The sequence below is a fragment of the Ceratina calcarata genome, unplaced genomic scaffold, assembly GCF_001652005.2.
Source record: "Ceratina calcarata isolate Rehan_Ccalc_2016 unplaced genomic scaffold, ASM165200v1 scaffold579.2, whole genome shotgun sequence".
Classification (NCBI taxonomy): Eukaryota; Metazoa; Arthropoda; class Insecta; order Hymenoptera; family Apidae; genus Ceratina; species Ceratina calcarata.
This window is the reverse complement of record NW_017177008.1, coordinates 796,620-815,330: the sequence shown is the minus strand read 5'-3', so window position 1 is coordinate 815,330 and position 18,711 is coordinate 796,620. Positions and strand designations below refer to the sequence as shown.

At 45.4% G+C, this 18,711-nt stretch overlaps 1 protein-coding gene across 4 annotated transcripts in view; it reads right to left on the bottom strand.

The window, feature by feature from the left end:
• Positions 1 to 18,711, bottom strand: part of Pdk1 (Phosphoinositide-dependent kinase 1) — a 330,571-nt gene that overhangs the window by 190,754 nt on the left and 121,106 nt on the right. For 3 of the 4 annotated variants that reach the window (XM_026817462.1, XM_018032420.2, XM_026817463.1), the window contains one exon: positions 15,131 to 15,169. In XM_026817462.1, the coding sequence (XP_026673263.1) occupies positions 15,131 to 15,169 (39 nt within the window). Of the gene's footprint in view, positions 1 to 15,065; positions 15,084 to 15,130; positions 15,170 to 18,711 lie in introns of those variants that run through there. The other variant, XM_026817464.1, reaches the window with a different exon arrangement.

Sequence of the window (18,711 nt, the reverse complement as noted above, 5' to 3'; positions counted from 1 at the left end):
ATTACGGAAATTCGGTGTTTACGTAACGATAAATTCTCGTACGGGCAAAGTGAACCGCTATTTCGCCACCGTAAATATCGCTCGCCTGTATGTGTACGAAGATCATGAATCTTCGCGTGATGCCCGCGGAACTGTTTAATTGCGACGAGCGTTGAGGAGATCCGCGGAGCTCATCGAGCCGGCGATTCGCGTCGCGTTCAATTCGATTCGTTCGTTCGTTGCTCACGCGAGTCCGATATCGCATTTGCGTACGCGATGACCGCGCGAGCACGCACGCGTCGCAACGATTCCTGAGCAAGCTAGACGGAGAAGCGAACGAGAGGTGAATGAGAAAATTGATTTATTGGCCTGAGACGGAGCTGACTGGTAATTGAAGAAGACGACCAAGTAACAATAGGTTAACGGCGTGGACGCGGAACAGCGCAAATGGTAACAATTGTGTTTGAACGAAGACCGTCCCCATAACCACTGGAAAGCATAGGTCTTGCCTTACTAAAAATGATCCATCGTTATTGAACTACGGAATGAATTATTGAAAATGCTAGATCGATTCATTGACATTAAAAAATATATCTGACAATTGATGTTAAGATCATTTGTAACGTGCTGCGAATTAAAGCTTATGCTATTTGTATTTTTTGATAATATTCAGCCATTAGTTTGATCAATTCGTTTTATGAAAAACATGTAGAATTGTGTAGAAGCTAATTTTTGCAAAAGTACGACGTCGTTAGAAGTTTCCATGGAGCGATGAATATTGGCAAAGATTTTTCAAGCACGGCGGATCAAAAGGAATGATCGTTGTAGAAGGCCCGATATCATTAACAGAGGTCAAGATTCCGTGTAACAAAATCTGTCGAAACGAGCCGGGTCATACTGGTTCTCGACTGATCGACGTGGCGTGTTTGAGTCTCCGGGGCGAAGCAGGGAAAAATAGAGCGAACGTTGGATGGCAAAGGAGCAGGTAGGACGATCGAATTCAATACGTACTTACGAATCGGAATCGGGATCGATGGCCACGCGTCATCTCGCCGGAATCGAGTAGCGATCGACACAGAGATTCGCCCGGAGGCAAGCGGGAGAACGAACCCGGGGTTATCGAAACGTTCAGAAGATTTCTGGTCACGTATGTACGTACGTACTAGACACCTGGCGTCGCAAACACACGGTCACGGTTTCGAAAGCGAGCTGCTACGATCCAGAACAATGCCAGGCGAGAGATAATAATTCGGGCACGCGGTCGGACTTCACCGATTCAATCCCCACGATTTTCTTCCAACAGTCCGAGTTACTGTTATATACTACAATAAATATCCATGCCTAAAAAATGCGCTAGACCTATACAATTGTGATATTCATTTTTAAATCTGCTGACAAATTGTGACTGAGTACGAAGCATTAATTATACATGAAAAAAAATGAATATCGAGGGCATGAAATTATTAAACTTGTTAAGCGATATTCTTGAACTGGACACGAAATAAAATCGATGGAAGTATTGTTACCAATTTGGAGAACAAGAAAACGTTCTTCCTGCGTAAGCCTAAGGGGATCTCTTGAGTATGTATTTACCGGTCGGCTAACAATGTTACCTATTATCTCAGCTAGTTTCTTATCCAGTGGGTCATCACCGTCCTCCCTTTCTTCGAGTTTATTCCATTCATGTCACTCTCCATTATATACACCGAAGCGGCCCTCTCCCTCGCTCTTCTCGGCCCGGCATTACACACCGGGAATCTCTACTACAGTCTACCTACTTCAATTTCCATCGAATCGAATTTCTTTCACGTACGAGAACTTCGTCAAACGCGGCAAGTACTCCGCGATCGTTTCCTCGTGATTGCGTTCTAGTGCTCGTCGCTTCGGAACGGGCCAGCCTCTTATCTCAACAGCTGACAACGGCCTATAATCTGTACACGTAGCGTTCGAGGATGTGCGCAGGGTAAACTTGTTTGCCCATTGCGACCGTAGCCAAAGCGCGGCACTGCCTCTCGTTCCCCGTTGCCCGTTTCGGGTTGGAACCGAGCCAGAGCGTGCGTCTCTCCAGAAGATGATTAGCCTGATGCAACGACAAACAGGCCACTTAACGATTGCCGTTGCCGTCACTGCACAATGCAGTTTTCGTACGATTCGAGTGGCCGGCCTGTTTTCACAGAGCCCCGTCGCTCCCCTCGCTGGCAATTTGCGGCCGGAGGAGTTATTACGGTGCTTACTTCGAAATTAATTGAAAATGCGAGAGCGTCAAGGCATCGCGTCACTTTTATTTCGAAAACTTTTCCTCGCTTGCTTTTTAAACTCATGTTCATTTTCCTTAATACCTCGCGGAAAAAACGAATCGTATTAGGATTAGGATTAGGTGATCATCGAGCCGACGATGTAGGATTTAATTAAAGACATTTTTCCCTCTTTTTTTAATTCCGTAATTAATACACGTAACTTATGATGAGTGTAGCTCGTTATTTGAGGAGAAGTTTCGCCGTCGATTCATCTAAACATCCACTGGCTTAATATCGGTTCGCAAGTTTTACTTTCCGAGTCGAAGGAATGCGACTCATGTACCCGTTAACCGCGACGTTAAAGCTTTCGAGATTTTCGTGGGTTACCGAGGTTTGAAAAATGCTAATCAAGAAACGAGAGACCTCGGAGGTTAGCGGAGGTTAAATGGAACGTCGTCGGTCGGGTGCCGGCGGACGGCCGGTAACGAGATTCAACCAAAGTTTTCCGCGGAATTTGTCCGTATCCCGGGATTATAACTTACAAATGTAAATCAGCAGAAATAGCTTCGGTCCGATTGTAAATCACCGCTTTTAAACCAGATGGTTAACTGACTTTCTCGACGGTGACTGGAGAATTATTCACGCGTCGCTATTAATCCTACTAATGAAAATTTTTATTCGATTAAAACAGGAATTTATACGTGTCTGTAGAAATGTGACAATATCGCGTGAAAATTAGATGCAAAAGTTATTCGAACAGATTAATAAATTTTACTAGTCAGAAGACATCGAATAAAAATAGTATACACTTTTTTCAAACGTTACTGAAGATACTGTGCGCGGTACAAGAGAAAGTAAAGTATGTGTCGGAACTCGGAACGGGCGCGTAGGAAGTTAGTCGCATGCGACAAATGTCAGCCAGCCATATCGGTGCCCGATGCTATGAAACGTGAACGAGGCACGTGGTCAAATATGTGATGCGATCGATGGGCGCGATCGACAGAATATCCGATCGAATTCCGGAGATTTCGCACAGCAACGAAACGATTCTTGGCGATGGAACGACCGGATTCAGTAGTATGCGCCTGTCTGACCAAACTCGCTATCCTAGTCGCCCGAAGCGGCGTGCGATTGGAATGCGAATTTCAGATTTCCTCCGTGTACACAGATTTTGTTCGTCCGTAACAAACTTCCCATCGATAACGAGACACGATATATGGATTTATCCCGATGGATTTGAAACGAAGACGAAGTCAACCGAATAACTGAAACGTACGATACTCTAAACCAGAGAATAGAACCCAGTGGTTCACAGTCGGTGATCGCTCTTTTTGGTGGAATTAGAAAGAAATTGTATAGGACCTCTCTTGTATCTGGCAACTTTTGTCTGAAATATTTTTCGCCAGCATCGATAGTTTACGAGTGTTTGATAAAAAACGATAAAACAGTTGCCGACTTTTTCGTGCGACATAAAGTCCCATAAGGCTATCTTTACTAATCGCTCTTCGGTGTTTAAAGATGTGTAGTTTTTATGCATTTTTCTTCTAACTTCGATATTTAACGAGATAAGTATGATTATAAGGCATTTTATCGACATTGACGAAATCCGACCATTCCACTGTCGAATCAGCGAACTTTTGACAAAAAATTTCGTTTTTCCTAAATAACTCCTAAACCGTTGAACCTACGGAAAAATTGCATACGACCTTTCTTGTAGAGGGCGACGAGATCTACAATTCCTGTATAAAAGTTTGTCGCTAGCATTAATAGTTTACGAGTTATTGACGAAAAACGAAAAAACAGTTTTTTGCAAATTACTCGTAAACTATTGACGCTAGCGAAAAAATTTTACATGGAAATTGTAGATCTCGTTGTCATCTACAAGAAAGGTCTAATGCAATTTTCCCGTAAATTCAACGGTTTGGGAGTTATTGGCGAAAAACGAAAATTTGGAAGAAATTGAAGGGGTACCCCTTGGAAAAATCTCGGAAAAATCGAAAATTTTTTTTTGTTGTTTATTATTAGCAATGTTCTTCCGACGTCTGATTTCTTTTTAAAAAATGCGTTTCTGAAGTGCATAAACTTTTGGGATTGACTGTATAGCCAATACATCCTTAAACTAACAATTCGATTTTTACATAAATTCCGAATGAATAGAACGAAGCATGGTCAATTAATTAACTCGGGATTGAAATCACGGAGAGCTTTCTTGTCGACGATATTTCCGTCGACAGCGGATTCGGAGTACGACGAGGCGTCTGACAAGCACTATACTTATTCTACTTTCGACGCGACCGCGGAGTTGCGTGCGCGACGCGCGTCACGAAACTTAAACTATTTTCATGTACTTGTACTATGTATTCGAACGAGGTCGAGTGGTGACAAGAAATAGGGCACGACGATGCTCAGCTATTGAGTTTTAATGGAGTCACACATCAATGGTTTTTCCTTATGCATTCTTTCTTTGAAAATCGTTAGACTGATGAATTCGAAATACCATTTCGTTTCGAAGGTTTGTCCCTTTAACTTGGAAATCGTCATAAATAAAAATATAAGTTGGAACATAGTATTTCACATGTCCTGGGTATGTGATCGATACTTCAAATGTTCGTTCTTAATTTTTCATCAACGCGATAAATTTATATTTTAACAATGATGAATACGTAACCCCTTAATACTGTTTTAATTACACAACAATAATTACTTAATCATGAATAGAAAAATTGATTAAAGAGAGACAGTGATATACGGGTGCGATCTTCCGGCTGTATATAAAACATGTAACTAAATAAAAAGTTTGTAGGTTCGCATTAGGTGGGTAGCTCTTTCCCCCAATTCGTTTCGACATCGGCTGTATCAGTCGCCGCCACGTGGTACCATTTTCACGGGCCGTTCCCCTGAATTTGCATTTATCGCGTGTCGCCAGAGAGTCACGCACCCGTTAATGCGTACACACTTGTCGCCGCTTCCTCTCTCCGTCCCAGTCGGCTCGCGAAACTCTCTCTGTCTCTTCCTCCTTGTCGCTTCCTGTTTCCACCGAGGTGAGGGTCTCTCTCTCTCTCTCTCTTCTCGCAATAAAAGCTCGGCATATTTATTAGAGGAGGGCCAACGACGAGACGGGGCCGGGCGTCGACATAAATCTAACGACACGCGGCGAAGGAAAGAAACAACTAGGCGAACGACGAGGAAACGGAGATACGCGGTGCGGGACTTCTTCAGACTGTGTAGGTAGGTGTATGTACCTACCTATCTCTCGTGGTACACGCGAGCTCGTTTATTTTTCCGGTTCCCCGGTGGTGTCCCACGGGCGAAATGAACCGTTGGAATCCGAGCAAACGGACAGGGTTACGGGCAAACAGACCGGAGAGAAAGTGAAAAGATACTCCTAAGAAGACGTCGCGTCGCCTCGTATTCCATTATGTATCTCGTTATATTGCGTCCGTTTTAATTTTTCTACGCTCGATGAACTGTTCCTCGGTCGAGAAAGTTATGCGTAATGTACACGGTATAAGATGCTCGGTTAATAACGCGTAATTCCATAGTCTCGACACCTGTGAATTACATTTAATTCGTCCATCTGCCTCTCTCGTCGGACACGTGTTCAATCGAAGTAAACGAAAATATAGTGATCGTGGGAACATTCGTTTTAGTTCAGAAGTTCGACGGACATCTGCTTTCGAAAATAAAGCCGCGGTCGGGGGTTCCGAAGGACGCGCGAGTTCAACGAGATCGCTTGACCTGAGACTTCAGAATTAGAGACGGTCATATGCGCGTGAATCAGCATGAACTGACCAATCGGCGATCGAAGTTAATACCGTCGGAGAGAACAAAGGTTAGGGCCACGATGTGTATTATAAATTGTTAGCACGTTGTGCAGTGTAACAAAAAAAAAAGATTAAATCTCTCGTTCTCTTTAGGTGAACCGAATTACACGGCTGCGTCCATGTCTCATACGTGCAGCTGCGCGTTCGCTCGCTCGATGATAATTGCGTTTATGTAATGAAGTTATAACGAGAAATTTTCTTCGGCTGAATATCGCTACGCGTGGAGCAGAACCGAGTCGCGACACGCGGTTAACGAATTGAGTGCTTGAGTGGCGCCCTAATGATGAAATCACGAGAAACATAACAACATCCTCCGCTGACCGAGCCCCTTAAGTGACAATGATTTGCCTCGTGACTCGTCTTCGTTTCTTCCTTCGTGGCCTGCCACGTGATACCGCCTCGTTCGTCGCACTCTCTTTCTATCCGGCAAATTATTTCTGGAGGACGCTAGAATTTTCTGCTCGTCCGCTGACCGCGACGCGATCCGCAGCTTCGATCCGCCGTCCGATTCCTCTATAAGGGACGTCCGCGTCGCGTGTTTCTCACAGGGAACGGAGATGAAACGAGTATGATTGCACGGGGTAACGGAAGGAGAAGGGGAGGGACATTGGAAGTTTTGATATTCCGTGTAGAGACGCGAACTTTTCTCCCAGTCAAAGTACCGAGCCCTCGGTTTTAGTGGGCTTTGCACTGCGAGTCGGTTCAAAGAAATTCAAATCGAGTTCAAATTAGCAAGGCAAAACCGCGTCAGCCAAGGACGGCCTCCCCTTTGCGATGTTCAATATTCCCGTTCATAATATCGGCTTTCACTGCCTAGTCAATCGTTATCTTTCACGAAATTCGGTACAGGACGTTTCTTTAAAAACGCTTTGACGATCTGCGTTCGGACAAAAGTTTCATGCGACCTGCCCGTAGAATCGACGATTCGAATTTCTTCAGAAGAAACATCGGTCCCCATTCAGTGACACGCACGTGTGTAAGACGGGATCGTCGGTTCGTTCGTTTTCCGTTCGATCTACCGGAAACGAAAACCGGTGCATCGATTAATTACTCGGCATGTTTACACATTAATTGGCAATTACATCCGAGCCTGTTTACACGCAAGGCGTTTGATATCTTCAGTCATGATCACCGTTCCTTCCTGCGCTCGTCTCTCGTCGAACGAGCTCTGTCGACACACGATTTTTTCGTATTCCACGTATCTGGCCGTTCTCGTGCCATCGTAATTCAACACGTAAACTCGTATCTATTCCATTTCATTTTTCCCCATGTATCTGACGTGAAAACTTCAAAAGGCAAAACGTAATTTCGTTGAAAATATACTCGCGTGGTTCTCGACGATTATTTCAGTACCTCGTAAGAGAAATACAAACAAGGAGCGCGCGATCGGAATATCGTTATTTCGCCAATCGAATTTCATCAACGGTTCGAGCAATATTTAAATAGAACAGCAGAGGCACAAGTACAGAGAGCAAAGAGTCACGAGTGGCCTCCTCTCTGTCTCTCCGTTCCTCGCCGCGCCGAACCGCGGAGAGAAACGTTCGCGACCCCATCAGCGGGCATTAAAATCGTGAACTGCTCTCGGAAATCAATTCTAATCATTGTAATGCGCGCCCGGGTCGAGCCTTGGTACTCCTCCAACCGGCGGCGTATAATCGTCAACATCATTATCGACGAAGAGCAATAATTAAACCCCCGAGTAGTCGAAACCGTGGCTGTCGCGTGACCCGAGACGAAAAGTGCTCGCCGTGCCTGTGTTCACCGTTAACTTTTCCAGCGAAACCTGGAAGAGCATTATATAATTAACTTCGACTGGCCATTATACGAAAATTCATCAACAGATTGGCTATGATCGCGCAAGCCTTTATCGGCAGGGTAGCTGCTCAAATACTAAGAGCAAATTGCGGTTACCCTAATTGAAGCAACGCTAATTGAAGTACCCCTCGCTCGGTACCACCGTATACGTAGTACGTACTCCGACTGTGACTGTAACCAGCTATAAATAGGATCCTGGCGAATGGCCTCGCGCGCGCGGCCACGCGTCTCTTCCCTCGCTGGTATCGTATTGCGCAAACGTGCACACCTGGGATAGCGCGAACAGTGCACGGGCGTGCGCGCGGTGTTTCACGAGGGCGCAGAAGAGGCCCGACGCGACTGGTAACACTCGGTACCCGCGGGTGCTTCAATGGTAGCGCCGCGTCGCTTCTCTGCGAGAGTCGATGCTAATGGACTCTGTCAAAGGCATCGGGGTAATTCGGTTTGTATCGCGTACGTGACCGATTTTCCGCGTCGCTTTGTCCTCGTCCATCGGACATATATAAACGCGCCTCCACGTATCCGCCCGCTCCCTTGAATCAGGATTCGATCACGTGAAATAGTCTTTTGCGATCGGGCCGTTCAGCCTGCTCTCGTGTAAATTTGTTGATCACGTTAGCGGATATTAGATGAGAAGGGATCGTTGTTATAGCTCTTCTGCGAATCAGATTACTAACGTTATAATAGTTCGTAGCTTTAAAAGCTCCTCTTTACTGACATTTAAACGGCCGGCTATTCGTGTTGCAACTATGCATAAACATCCGGCAACAATTTACATATGGACTTAGTAAGCGTATCGTGTTGCAAATACAATGCCGGGTGTTTAGCGATAGTCAAAAGACGTTGCGTCAATGTTATGCTGGATATTTAAGTGTTAAAATAGTTTGGGTCACGAGTATCGTGATCTATCTTTGTCACGAACGTTGTATCCCTCTTTTTTCGAGGAACGAAAGAATACATTTCGAATTTTTCCACGAGACAAAATACATCAGACACGATAATATATTTTATCGTTATTTTAATTAATTCGCATGCGATTCGTCAAATTCTGTTTACTCCGGGAGATGCCTTCGTAAAAATTGCAAGTGCAATCTCGGCGACTCGGTTAAAAATAACCAGTGGTAGCGGATGAAAATTAGACAGGGGCGATCGACACAGCCGGTTACCTATTGCGGGTGAATATTTCAAAAGACGGGCCGCGACGACGCGCGGTGACGATCCGCGGCGTCGAGTAAACGCGATTCACAGGGGTGCCGCGGCAGGATCGATTGTCCTTGCTTTTCAAGGCTACACGACGCGGAGGGTGGGTTCGAAATAGAATTTATAGTCCGCGTTTCTGGCATATTAATAGGACCGACACGCTCCGGCTCTAAAGCCACCGATCCGATTGATCCGACTTCGTTGCACAACGTACATATTCCTGCGAGTAGTTTCGTAACCAGTTATTATTGGGTTAGGGCAGTAATTATTTAGAAAGAGCTACTTGTCACAGACGTTTCGATGACGCATGATGCTGTCAGAGCCATGAGGATCGTATCGAGGAATAGATAGCTCTCTGTGAATAATTACCGATTATAGCTGTGGAATTGTAACAAGTATATAAAACTATAATCGAACAGCATCGTGTAAAAGATTAGTTTCATCTTTGATTTACGTCTTAAGTCACTTGATTTTAGCCTGCTTATTGTGTAGAATCTAAATAAACGCTTGTATAGCACGAATACACAAATCATTGGATTTACGTATGAATTCCGGGTAGAAGGAGCGAGCCTCGTGTTGCTTAAAGTAGTACAGCTTTTCCTGCTGACCAGTGAAATTCGAATCGGAGCCGCATTTGCGTCACGACGCGTCGAATCGATGCGATGGTTCGATTCGGAGAGAAGAAGACGGAGAAATGAAAGAGATCGAGCCGGGCGCACGTTAAAACGTTTTTAAAAACGTTTCCCATGGGGAACTCGATGGGGGTCTAACGCTAATGTACCGCGACAAGATTCACGTGAAATCTCTCTCTTTTAATACTGTGCCACTTGGATTTTCTCTACAGTATCATCGATTCTTCGTATGGTGATTCGTACACGTTTAGGTGTGCACACGCAATCGAATTCGAATCTCGAACGATGGGTGTCAATGGGTACCCGTATTACTCTATCGTCTGCCTGAGAAATTCCTCTTTTCGTCGATAGAGTCGTATACAACGTTCTAAACGTGCTATGAGAGTCGAGAGGGGATTCTATGTATTAAGCTGTACCGTTGTGAACATTTTAATAGACTATCACAGTGGTCGCAGTATGAACCATGCTAGAGAAGGAAAATTTACTATCTACGGGTATTCGAATGTGCAGGGGAACATTAATCCAAGCGTTATCCATGATGGAAAATGGGAATGTATATAAATATCACATCTCATCGAGAAAAGATAAAATCTATGGTTCTAAATACGAAATTAAGAAAGAAATGAAGTTATAAACTGGACCGTACTGTACCATAAATATTCATACAGTAATTAGAAAATACGACGTCTACCACATATGTACGTAATTTTGTTCTGCACGGATTATTTTCCGTTCATGCCGCGCTCTCTTTCGCGAACGTGTTCTCTCGCTCACGTGGACATCGCCTCGTGCGTCGTAATATCGTTTAACCTACGTCCGAATATCATCCCAGAGAACGGCTACATAATCGGACTTAATAATTCCTGGTAACCCTTTCCTCGGTCACTCGCGCAGCGACTCTCGATATTGGATTGCGACGCTGCGTTATGGAAATCACCGCAATTACCTCGAAATTCCTTTGTCCCGCGCAGATTGCTTTTATCTACAATGTAAACCAGCGCACTCGGTTTATCGCACCGTTCCATTCGTTTCGACTGCTCGTATGATCGAATAAACTACGACCCGGTGGTAGAAACTATGCTGTCCTCGCAATTTTCCGAATAATCAGTGTACGCGAATCGGTGAACAACGGTGTTTGCGCTGGAAACTCGGAGAAATTACGAGTCGTGGTCCGAGTTTAGAGATCTCCACGTCGAGTCGCGACGTTTGATCGTCCAATATTGTACTTTCGTCTCGGTATTTGACCACCGCCTGGCTCCGCAATATAAACATTTGGTCCGTATCTGGTGGACGTCTAAATTATTCTAAGCTGTTTGTCGTCGCGGCCAACTAACGGGGATGGAAACGCTGCCGCAACGTTCATCGTTGTGTACCCTCTCTTCGCCGTCTCTCCCTCGGTCGTTTCCCTCCCCCTCTGCTCTAATCTGAACGACCCTAATAACCATACTTTACGCAAAGTTTCTGTGTATTAGCATGTTTAACGAGCAACGACGTAGCGTTGTTCCGCGAAACGGAAGAGCGTTAAGTGAGCTCCTTGTCTATGCACCATCGCAAATAACTATAACTGTTCCGTAGAGAACGCGATGAGCTCGAACCGAACGAATTAATCATTAAATCGTGCAATAAATGCCCAACTATCTTTCGTTCGACGATTTTTCGTAGAGGCATCGATGATTAAATACACGGATCTCGATACTGAATACGTTCACAGGCGTTCTAACAAGCAGCCATTAAAGCGACGTATGGGCGAAACCTCCTCGCGAGGGTGGTGGCAAAAAGGGGAGTTGGCCAATATAATTGCGCTAGCAAGCCGCGAAATTAGATTACTACCGGTAGGTGCAGCAGCCAGGCCGGTAGGAAATCAGGGGCCGTTTAATGGCGGCGATGAAATAAAGAAAGCCACTCGCGGACGGGACCATTTTCATGCATTACGCGCCCGGCTACGATGCATTATTATACATTATGACGCATTAGGACGCGTTACGCCGCGGTTATATTAACCGGCTCCGCCGCGAGTCTTCCCAATGAATTATGTATGCGAAGACTATACCTCCCGTCTACCCTCTCCATCCAGATTGGCAAAGAAATTCAGCAAAGAGCGAGGAGAATTCTAAGATTTTCCTACAAATCGCTCGATCATGTCACTGCTGATGAAAATATTTCTTTTTTTTCTTCTGTCATATTTTTCTCACCGTTCGAAAATTCGGACGAGGAAAAACAATGCTTTTCTGAAATTCCTCGTGTCAGGAGAGCAAATCTGCCCGGGACAGTAGATAGATCAGTATTCCCGAGCAACTTCGCTCCCATTCTATATCTGTCTGTTTATGCAAAGCCGAAACTTCGTTCTACGCGTCATTCTACCGCCGGCAAACATCCATTACCGACCGGCGGTTGAATCACGGTATGCACTTAGATCCCCTATCAGGGAACTCATCCCGGATGAAAAGTTAAACAAATGCATCTACGCTCAAATGGACCTACGCGGTATATGTATGTAGCGTCGAGGCTCGTTACTAATAAAGGAATCGCGACTATTCATGGAGTCATTTTGAAATGATCCATCAAAAGCTAATGGGAGAACCGTTTCGACTGGAGAACACATGGCAATCTACATGTACGAGTAAAATGTTCTCCGTCACTGGGAATGTCCGTCAAATATTTTTTACATTTACAGCTTACATTGAAACCACGAAGTTCTTGAGTAGTTCGATTTTTAACGTCGTTCAGAATCGAGCGATCAAGAACCACGGAATCGTAATGGCTTCGTGGAAACGAGGATGCCTCGCGAGATCGAAGCGTCGACGGCTCGTATTTTCCCCCTTTCACGACGGTAGATCACCGACGGCGCTACGAATCGCGACGCGTTACGTCGATCGACGTTTTGCATCGCAAGGTCGACCGCACCCCGACGCAATTACACGCTCGAGTCTTTTGGTCTACGTTCCTCTCGAACCTCGAAGAAGAAATTAAGCGCGCCGCTAACTCCCGGCCGATGTTTTAAATTGAACGACCGACCGTTTCGGATTCAGAGATTCGTGAGGCAACGCGTTTTTCCTCGCCAGATGCGATTCTTTGCGAACCTCGAGAGTCTCATTGCTCGGAACGGGTCGGTCGAAACGCCGCGGGGGTCGCGATCACGAGGGCGACCCCTGCTGCTAGATTGCCTTCTGCTACTGCTGACTGCCAGTGTCTTCAGGTGTGCCGTCGAAATTCGGATTTTTATTTCGTGCCCCGTTTGCCCCGAGTGGAAAGAACAGGTGAAATAGAAAACGATACCAGAAGAGAAAGTGCCCTTTGATACTCGATTCAACGAACGTGATCGTACCTTCTAGATTAAAACTTTTGCCAGTGTTCTTCTTCGAGAATTTTAAAGATTCGGAAAAGAGTAAAATCGGAAGCACGGTCAGTGGATGAAATTGCTATAAATATTCATTGACCGGAGGGTACGACGAGGGTTGGGAGCGACAGGGCGATGAGTCAACGACTTAAAGGTAATTATCACGATCGTTGGACATTGATGGAAATCGTGAGTCCTTGGGTAAAGGTAATACCGTCACGGAGATGTGGCCATCGTGTCGCGTCACGGGACTCCGCCGCGTGAAGGTCTAGTCTACAGGAAGAGGATCGTGCATTAATTTAGTAGCCTAGCGTTCATTAAAACTTAACGATAGCGCTCGTTATCCTCGCCCGATAACGACGCACGTACCGATTATTATCCACCGATTATGCCGTGCAGCGTTTTGTTTCGCCTTCGTTACCGTGGCCCAGTGTGATGCAATTATTACGGTCCTCCGCTCCTTCCCCTATCGAACTGCGGTGTTGCCCTTTTTAATTTGCCTCGAATTCTTCCCGCCCCGATCCTCGTGCGCATCTATCGTGACGCGGCCCTTGAGTCCACGACTCTGACGAAACCACGAGAAATTTTACGATCCTTTTTTTTCATATCAACGATTTCATTCTCTGCCGTATCGAAGCAACTGTTCTTTCCCTGCGCGTAACATCGTTAAAACTTGTTCTACGAATGCGACGTAACGGAGGAAATGGTCAAAATAGTGGCAAACGGAAAATACAGCAGCGTAGTTGAAGCGCAGCGAAGAGGGCGAAGAAGCGAACACGGAAAGTTCTCCAGGACTTGGCTAGAGTATGACTACGCTCCGGAGATTATCACGTCCTATCCCTTTCCTCTCCCTTCGACCTAACCCCGCGTCCTCCCGTGAACCGCGTCGCGCCGCGGAGAGCAGCTCATCTTGCATTCTACGAGGATTAAGGCTGACGGCATTCCCGGGTTTAATAAGTGTCGTCTGAATGACGTGAATTAGTCCAATATGTCTGAAGACTCCTGGTAGCAACAATTCAGGCCTTGCTGCATCGCGTAATTAAAATTACTCGGCGCATCATACTTTACGTCAGGTCCAGACTGCCGCCCGAGGGAGGCGTGGAGCCAAGGGTAAGAAGTTGTGCCCGTCGTGCAGCATCGAGCAACGAAATAGGCACGTGACTCGACGTTTCGATCGTCACGTTTATCAATCGTAATTCTGTTACATATCGATCGGATCGATAAATTTATCACAGAAATATTGCATAATAATAAAAGAAACTTCGGTAATTCGGCGTGAGAATTAGACTGCGTCAAATGACGTGACACAGGCGCGGTTTAATAGGTATGTTCCTCGATTTATAAGCGACAACGGCACTCGGTAACACGTCGTGGGTGTCCCTGCATGTTTAACGGGCCCGCGTGCACCTCCTGGCCTCTCAGGGGCTGGCCTAGTTTCAACATCGATACGCCGCTCCGCGCCGATGGTAATTGCATTCACTCGCTCCCTTGGACGCGAGTCCTTGCCTCGCCTCGCCGAGATCGAGCACAGTCGGATATTTAATATAAATCGGCCGAATCAGGTGAGATATCGAGGAAGAGCAAGAAAATGGATAGGGAGGGTGTGGCATTCCCGCGAATGCAATCTCGACGCGGTAACCGCGAAATGTAGGTCGACGTTGTCTAAAATATTTTTAAAACCGCGAACCGACGTTTAACTCCGATTCTCAGTAGGGTGAACGCATTCAAATGAAATTCTTTTCTGAAGCTTATAACTTTTCGATGCTTTTCGTTTCAAGTAATGTAAATCGTTTAATCATAATCAGACTATGCAAAATCATGTTTTCTAAAGTACATTTAAATGAATGTCATGCATACAGATTTTCTCGTCTCCAATGATTTTTCATATTATTAACCCTCCATTACTTCCTCAAATTATTTTCTAAGCAATTAATATTAAATATTAGATGGAAGAAGATAGGAGAATAATCTTCTGTTTTGATGATGGATGATCGATTAGGAAAAATAGAAAAAAAGAAACAAAAAATTGATAATACGTTACCATCGTTCTACGGGGTGGGAAAGAAACTCTGTCGAGGAGTTAACGGGAGACTCCCGATTGCGTACCTTGACCGTAGTATCCTCCGACGCCTCGCATTCCTCGAGCTGAAACGAAGAAATAAGGCATAAAGATACGAGGTTAATTGGTGCTCGCGGGGAAAGAGTGGCGACGTTAAATTTAGCGGCGCGCATCACGGACGTACAGATCCGATTACCAAAACTTTCCGCGACGTATACCGCTTTTATTATGCAATCATCATTTTTTATGTCCATCAAATGAATCTCGAGACATCCTATAATTTTACGATGTGCACCAGAATTTTATAACACAATATTATTGTACTTTAAAACTTGGAATGGAGCACGTCGTTCTAACGTTATATATTATAAGTAAAATTTCAGCTTTCGACGAAATTGATATAAGATTTTGTCTAAAATTCAATTAAACTTTGATATTTATTGTACGAAAATTGTTAAAATGTTATAAGTATTTTCTGTTCTACGTAACGAAGCCACGGGTCAGAAATCGACTACAGGGAAGAGTTGACTGGTTAAAGTGCGACGAAGTTCATTCCCGGAAAAAGTGCAGAGAAATAAGAGGACGTGCGTCAGTTACTGTTTTTGAACAACAGAAGGAATTTGATGATCGCGAATTCTCCCGTCACGTGCGAAAAGAATTCTTTTTTACTTGTATTCGTGCGTGCGGTCGCATCGCGTCGCGGCGCCAGCGTGCAACGGCCGGCCCTGGGCCATGCATTGACGCGTGGCGGTGCTAATGAACTTCAGGAACTCACGTTTTGCACGAAACACGTGGCGCACGGTTCGTCTCTCTCTTCCTATCCCTCTCACTCACTCCCTCTCTCTCTCTCTCTCTCTCTTTTTGTGGACGCTTGAGCGGAACGCACGCGGGTAATCGCGACGCGACATTCGCCACGGGAAATTCAACGACCGGACCGTCGATGCACGAGGAAATAAGCCGTGTTAGGTCGTCCCGAGGTGGGAATCGGTTTGTCATTAACCTTGCCTGGCTGCATTCCTCCACGTGTAACACCGCGACATTCCTTCCCTCCGGAGAGAAGTTCCGACAGCGTGTATTCACCAGAGATTTCGCGGTTAGCTATGCGACAGCTTCTTTCAATTATGTTTCAAAAGAATTAGGCTCTCGGGTTAAATAGCAGCTATTCGAGAATAAAAAAATCCGAAATGACTCTTTCCGCGCGTGAATTCTTAAACAGGCTACCTGGAACGGATTTGTCACGTTCCAAGAGTCGCTTGACAATCGTCAGATTAGCATTAAATCGCGTGAACTTGCGTTTCCACCGAGTCATTACGGTAATTGGTAGATTACATGTTTTAACATTATTATCAATAGATAAATCTGTTAACGAGCTACCTTTTGTTGCGAGTAAACGAAAATGTTTTTTCTCATCCGATTATATTAAATGCAATTAGAATGTTTCTGACGATATCTTCTTATTTACTTATTCTTTTAAAATCGTAAAACCAAAGGATGTATATCCGTAACGAGGAACAGAATCTGGCATATCGGACTTAATATTACAATATTCCAAATCATACGACGGATCTCGTACTGAGCATCCTTTCTTTAAATTAACGAAAGCGCTGACGCGCGAGAATCAAAGGCAACCGCCTTTAAAACGTCCCGGTTTGAAACATTCGCGCTGGAACGTTAACTCCGATTAGTATCTCGCCCGCAACACTTTTATTGTACAAATGTAGAGGCGAACTAAACATGCTTCCTGAGCCGCGTTCAAACATCGTTTACCCGGCCCGGACGTCGAAACGCGACGGTTCCACGTTTCGCTGATCGTTACGCTGGTTATTTCGCGATAAGTCCGACAGAAGTTCGAAGTTTTTTGTGGTAAAGGACAGCCGTGACGAAGGACGATAACGCTAATTAAATCCCCGTCCGAGTCCTTGAACCGACTCGACGAGCCTGTCGTTAAACAGTAAATTATCTGTAAACGGTGCACGCGACGGGAAAACGAGCGTGCACGCTGAAATCACCAGGAATTAAATCCTGGCAGAACAGTGGTACGCGTGGTTTCGTTCGCATTCCTCGTTCTTTTCATTACACCCCCTCCTGAGCGCATTAAGAAAAATAACGTAACGACAGAAGATTACCAAACCTGGTGTCATACATAATTGAGATTCAACTGATACTGTCAGGCTTCTTGTACACCTGTTCATCTTTCTAGAAAGAGAGTCACAAACGTCAGATTTATCTTCGAATTAAATAAATTATTCTCAAAGAACTCTTAAGATGGGGAAGGAGGTAGCGACGTTAAAAGCCAGGTAGACGAGCTCATTGTCCTATCGACGTTTCGTCGCAGGAGCGTGTGACCGGATGCTAATGAATTCGCCGTGAGTCACGTCCGAAACGCACAAAAGAGCGACCTCGCGTGGGTAGGTCGTTCTCCCGCGTTACGAAGCTCTCGTCGAATTCTGACTCGCGACGAGAGTTTACAAATCGCGGGTCATTCGCTACCTCTTCGAATTTAAGCACGTGCGTTTCTCCACGTCTTTTTCATCGTTGTTACCCAACACGTTCGCGTGGCACGCGTGCGGCCTGTTCTCGGTCATCGACTGTTATTCGCAATTTCGGGCAGTGAAAAACAACAGTGATTTAAACGTATTAAAAAGAAATTCTTATTCTTCGACTTAATTAGAAACGGATCGAAATTTTCCGTCTCGTATTGTACGACCAATCGTTTATACTGTGATTCATGAACGACAGAATTGCTAATCAAATTTCCAGAACATATTACTCACTTTCGTAGTTAGTCATAAGGGCTGAGTCCTCCCCCACTAGAACTAGAATATATATAAGCATCCTTGCCACCCTTTTTAAATTCTATTAACTAGAAGCCGATAGATAAGAGACGGGAGCGTTGGAGGTAAAGAGAAAAATAATCACTCGATCGGGTCGAATTAAAGAGAATAGCCATGCGGCCTGGCATCGATCTCAGTTCGGTTAGCAGCTGTGGCCAGCCGGTGGTAATTAATCAGCGGGCTCGCGCTGGCGTGCGCGCGCGGTGCACACCGGTAATTAGAGGTACCGATCGACGGTGCAATTAATACGCCTCTTAACCGCGATCGGCGATCGATCATCGAAACATTATTCGCCGCCGCGTGCGGCCACAAGGGAAGAACGGGTAGCCTCGTGGTTCCATTCCGTCGCGTCGTCGTCACGACGACGGACCGACACGGATCGACCCTCACCATTTGGGAACTGTAACATTCATTTAATTCGCCCAAGTATTTCTCGTTGTCGAGTACGTCCGACGATTTGTTTGATCCGTTTAAACAGAATCCGATTCAACGAATCTCGTTTTCCGTCACGTTGCATAGTAGATATCCGGATGTTCATGGACGGCGGTGTACACGATGCCAGCAATAATTTCGCGGTAATATCGCGTTGATCCATGGCCGAGACGTGAGCCCCGGCTCCGACACCCGGGGATTTCTCTTCCGTCTCCGTTGCCGCGTTCTCAGCGTGGAAGAAAGGAATTGAAAATCCTGCCAACCAGCGTGCCAAGTCTTTATAAGGAATTCGCCAGTCTACCAGTCGTGTACGTACAATGAAGATCCGCTCATGAATCAACGTTGTATAAACTCGTAGATAT